Source organism: Echinops telfairi, unplaced genomic scaffold, assembly GCF_000313985.2.
Source record: "Echinops telfairi isolate 266 unplaced genomic scaffold, ASM31398v2 ScPeMD7_7424;HRSCAF=8462, whole genome shotgun sequence".
NCBI lineage: Eukaryota > Metazoa > Chordata > Mammalia > Afrosoricida > Tenrecidae > Echinops > Echinops telfairi.
In genome coordinates, this window is record NW_022111324.1 from 40,201,683 (window position 1) to 40,206,614 (window position 4,932).

At 37.7% G+C, this 4,932-nt stretch overlaps 1 protein-coding gene across 1 annotated transcript in view; it reads right to left on the minus strand.

Moving 5' to 3' along the window:
• KCNT2 (potassium sodium-activated channel subfamily T member 2) overlaps nucleotides 1–4,932 on the minus strand; it is a 480,656-nt gene that overhangs the window by 102,837 nt on the left and 372,887 nt on the right. Inside the window, exons 18-19 of the mRNA XM_004700062.2 lie at nucleotides 4,651–4,756; nucleotides 418–590 (exon numbers count right to left, since the gene is read on the minus strand). Of these exons, the coding sequence (XP_004700119.1) occupies nucleotides 418–590; nucleotides 4,651–4,756 (279 nt within the window). The remainder of the gene's footprint in view (nucleotides 1–417; nucleotides 591–4,650; nucleotides 4,757–4,932) is intronic.

Genomic DNA, 4,932 nt, shown 5'->3' on the forward strand with positions numbered 1-4,932 from the left:
GATAGTAGATATGCTTGTGTTAATTAATGTTTCCTTAGATAAAGTGTAAAATTGTGTTTCTTTAGAAAGAGCAAAATTCTCTGGTTTTGGAAGACTTTAAAATCATATTTTCCAGGCTGGTTGATTAATTTAAGCAAAATTACTGTAATTACTTCAGTGACATGCTTCCTGTTCTACAGGATGTAAATGGCCATTTGCAAAGTAGTTTTAAATATGCTCAGACTATCCCAATGATGCTTTTAGTATTTGTGAAATAAATCCCTACTTTTAACCTCAGCACAGAATGCTTCCAACTGATTGTATGCCATAATGTATCTGATTTAAAACAGTCCATGAGGATAGAAATCAATTATTATCTGCATAACGTAATATTTAAAATTCTTTTATTCCTGTTTGTGCATTTTTAAATATACTTACGGGTTATCCAATAGCAGCACTATGGGATTGAGTTCTTTCTTTGGTCTATAATATGCCCTGAGAGGAACAATAAAATTGTACAATCCATTTCCAGCTGTTTCAGCTGCAACTATAATTAGTTTATTTTTGAATCCATAGGCTTTTGCATCCTCATAGTAGTTATGCTGGCAACTCTAGACAAGAAAAATTATACAAAACATGTCATTTTTAGACTCCACTAAAATATGTTGAAATATTTTAGGATAAATGGAAATACAAAATTAAAGCACATCTTTTATATTTGACAAATTTTGAAGCTAATTATATATTTTGTGCCTAGTTGCCTAATATACTGTAAGAAATACATCTTTGCGTGAACAGCAGAATGAATGGAAGTTGTGTACCTTGATGTTCAGAGCCCTGATGGCGCAATGGTTCAGCACTTAGTTGCTAAACCAAAGGTCAACACTTGAAATCCTCCCACTGCCCCGAGTTGACAGCTGTGGTAGCCTGTTTTCACAGTGATTACAGCCTTGGGAACCCTACGGGCAAGCTACACTCTATTTTAGAGGCCAGTATGCCTCCGACTCTACGTGGGTGATCAGCAATGGTGAGCTTGCTGATGGGGATGAACAGTCAGTAAGGTATGTATGGATAGGTTCTTTGATTCACTAAAGCTTGGTTCTATTTGACTCCTGGATATCTTTAAAATCATCTACCTCTTTCTATATCAGGAACAAAGTAGTTTTATAAATTAAATAACTTCAGAGATCTTTCCAGTACTAAGTACCTAAAGTGATGGATTGAGCAAAACAAAACAAAACAAAATAAAATTTAAAAGACAACTGTCTAAATGTATGGCAGAGCTGGCAAGATAATAATAGAAATCTTCAAAATAATTCTACTAACAACAACCACAACAGTAACAACACAGTCCCAAAGCTCATTGCTGTCCTGTTGGTAATTTGCTGTTTCCTTGAGGGCTCCAGGTTTCCATTTTAATGGGTTTAGCATTACTAAACGGAGCTGTTTGAACTAATTGTCTGCATGAAGACATTACTCCGGAGTTCTGCTCCTGCACTTTGATGTATTACGATATGAATTTCCATTTAATTGTTCAGGCTGAGATTAGTTCCTTTTTTGTGGATTCATCAACTCTAAAATATCCTTTGCCCTTTTATCTTCAGCAAAAATTTTATAGAACCCTTCTAAGAATAAGGTACCACAACTCAACAGAATGAAAATCAAACAAGAGGATTAGACTCGCAATGATCACACAGTTTGCGGCCATCATATAAAAGGAGCATGGTTGATATGTTTGCAAAAAACTAAAAGAATATTTAAAGAGTGAACAAAAAGAAAGCGGACATTTCAAATATCCAGAAGATGTAAAATTACTTCTCAAAATGAACAATGTAATAAAAATACAATTTAGAAAATATAATAATAAAAGAAACATCCAAAATAGATTAAACATGTTTGGTGCAGCTGGAGAGAAATTACTGAGTGGAAGGACAAAGCGGCAAACCACTGCCATCAAGCTGATTCCAACTCCTTGCGCCCCTAAAGGACAGAGTAGAATTGCTCCTTTAGGTTCCCAAGCTGTAATTCGGACAGAAAAGGGCATTTCCTGAGGAGTGCCTGGAGCAACAAGACGGTTAGAAATGCTGCCATTGGGGTTAGCAGCCCAGGACAGTGTGGAAGAAAGGAGCTAGAATGCTAAACAGAGAGGAAATTGACAAAAGATACTTGGTAGGTAGAATGAGAATGTCTAACACATATATGTCTAATATATCTAGTGAGACTACCCAAAGGAAAGATGAGTCAGATAGACACCTTATTAAATTACCTATTGTCAGATAGCTCTCTGTTACTGATGAAAAACTAAAACTATCATCTTTAGGAAGCCCAAACAATCCTAATCCAAACAAAGAGAAACCCTATTTATTGATACACATCATAATCAACGTGCAGAACAATCCTCAGCCTGGGAAGATCTTAAAAGCACTTTAAATGGAGAAGAACAGTAGGCTGTTGGCATTATTAAGACCTCTAATAGTTACAAGATAAGCGGAGGCAAAAGAACTATCCTCCTAAGGAGACTTAGAATTAGTTCAAGCAGTAAGAAAATTAACAAGGAGACAACAACAAAAAAACAAATAAACACACAAAACAAGGCCACGTTCATCTAGTCAATTTCAACTCCCAGTGGCCCCACAGGGCAAGGCAGAATTGAGCCTTAGGGGTTTTTGATACTGAAAGACTTTGTGGGAGCAGACAGCCTCCACTTTCCCCTGAGGAGGAACTTTGTGAGAACAAACCTGTACCAACCTTGTGGTTAGTAACTCATTGGGCCACCAAGACTCCTTAAGGAAAGAACACTTGGAAACCCAGGTAATTTCCTGTAGACGCTGACCAGACCACCAGGCTGTTAAAACGGGTGTGGACTTACTAGGAATGTGAATTCAGCTCATCTACTTTATTGAATCCATTGAGTCAGCTCTTCTGCTGGTGAGTGTCCATTAACCTAGCAAAACACTGCCATCTAGCATCAGGTTACCTGAATAATGCAGTCCTTGACATCCACTGCCAATGAGCAACACTCAGAAAATGCACTCTCCTAATAGCATAAAGCCACAGCTCATAATCCTGTGACTCTCAGATTCACCAAGTTCTCTTCCACAGAATATCATCTCTTAGAGTTTATCTTTTCAGTTAGATCAAGCTCCCCGACTGGAGAGTAAATATTTCCACTCTGATTTTGAAATATTCCTATTCTTTTACTGTGTTCAAGCAGTAAAATGCTACCCGAGGTGAATTTGGGGGCCTGATGTTTATTTTATTTTGAGAATCCTTGTAAAGGAAAACACAATATATATAGATAGATATATACATAAACAGATATATTGATAAATATATAGATAAATAGATATAGAGAGAGAGTTCATCGTAGGGATTAAATATTCAGGTGAGTAAATTTAAGATTTATTCATATTTTACATCAAAATCTGCAAAACAGTAAAGGAAAATAAGGACAGATGGGGGGCGGGGGGGAAGGATGAAAAATGCGGCCAATAAGGGACCAGGTGCACACGTGGGAGCAATGGCAAAGATTCACGCAGCAACCGTAGAAAGGAAAAGACAGCAATCTCCCAGTGTCCTGTTAATCTTCTTTGACAAGAGTGAGCACAACTCTCATTATTCATAATGTTTGCCATAGAAAAATCCAAAAGATAGCAAGAATATTAACAAAATGTTATTGTGCCCCGTATGTAATAGGTGTTTGGTACTGTGCTAAGCCTTTTGCACATATTACTTTATATAACCCCTACATAATGCCTACGGAATAATATTAAAATTATACTCATGTTACAGTTGACAAATATGAAATTTAATGATGAAATAATTTACCCAAGTTGCACGGCTTATAGTGGGAGGAGGTGGGACTTAAAATTTAAGTAATTCCAAAATTTAGACTAAAAGGAAAAATTCCCTGGTTAGTATTAGTGGCACATGTAAAGCTCTGGAGAAAAGGTGAAGATCTTTTTTAGCTCCGTTTTTAATTCTCCTGAAGAATTTGCTCTTTTGCGGTTCAAGTCCAACAGCCATATTATGAAAATACGTTAAAAAACAAACAGCGTAAGACCATCTTGCGTTCGCCTTGCTTGGGTAGATTCCTTAGAACATTCAGGCAGGAACCCAGAACTACTGAAGACCCGTAAGAAAGGAGATTTGACACATGAAACTGCTCTTAGATTTTTGTCGACTCAAAAATGAATCTTTGTGTCTAACACTTGGGCTAGCTTAACTTCTAGTATCAAGTGGTTCCACATTGAGATTTGAGGCAAAAGTGACAAGAAATGTAAGTAGCAACAAAGTGATGCTTGTGAGGCTGGCTAGTGGGGATTCAAGCATTTGAGATTCTCTGTTTTCGTAAGTGAAAAGCTGACCGGCTACGGGATGCCTTTGGGTGTTCTTCAGTGCTGTTAGGAAAATGGATTTCCTACTTGAGGCTGCTGTAGGCACATCTGAAAAGATAGTACCTAGTCAAAGCATTTTAGTCAAAAGACTGAACGTGATTATATCACTGTGCACGTGATTATATCACTGTGCAAAGGGGCTTGAAAAAACTTGTGGAAACAAATGGAAGGTAAAAATCATGGAATTCTACCACAAACTTTTTGAAGCTCCTTCATGCATAATCATACAATGCTGTATTTTTATTTTTAAAGAGGAACAAGAACAAGTACGTACCTGGTCTAGCCTTAAGCAGCAAAATGGAACTTTCTCATGAAGAAGGTGACAGAAGGTGGGTGAACTTCCTATGTATGGAGAGTAAGGGGGGTAGCCTTTAGCGTACCTGCAAAACAGCACGAGAAGGCATGTGTGCTGAGGACATGCACCGGGGCTTGCAGTTAAGGCCAGGCTGCGCTATTTTTCTATTAGCGGCAATAACTTTTTGTATCGCAATTCTGTTATGATACAGTTCAGGTGTAGGCAAATGACAGCCTGTGGATCCACTCTGGTTTCGCGAGT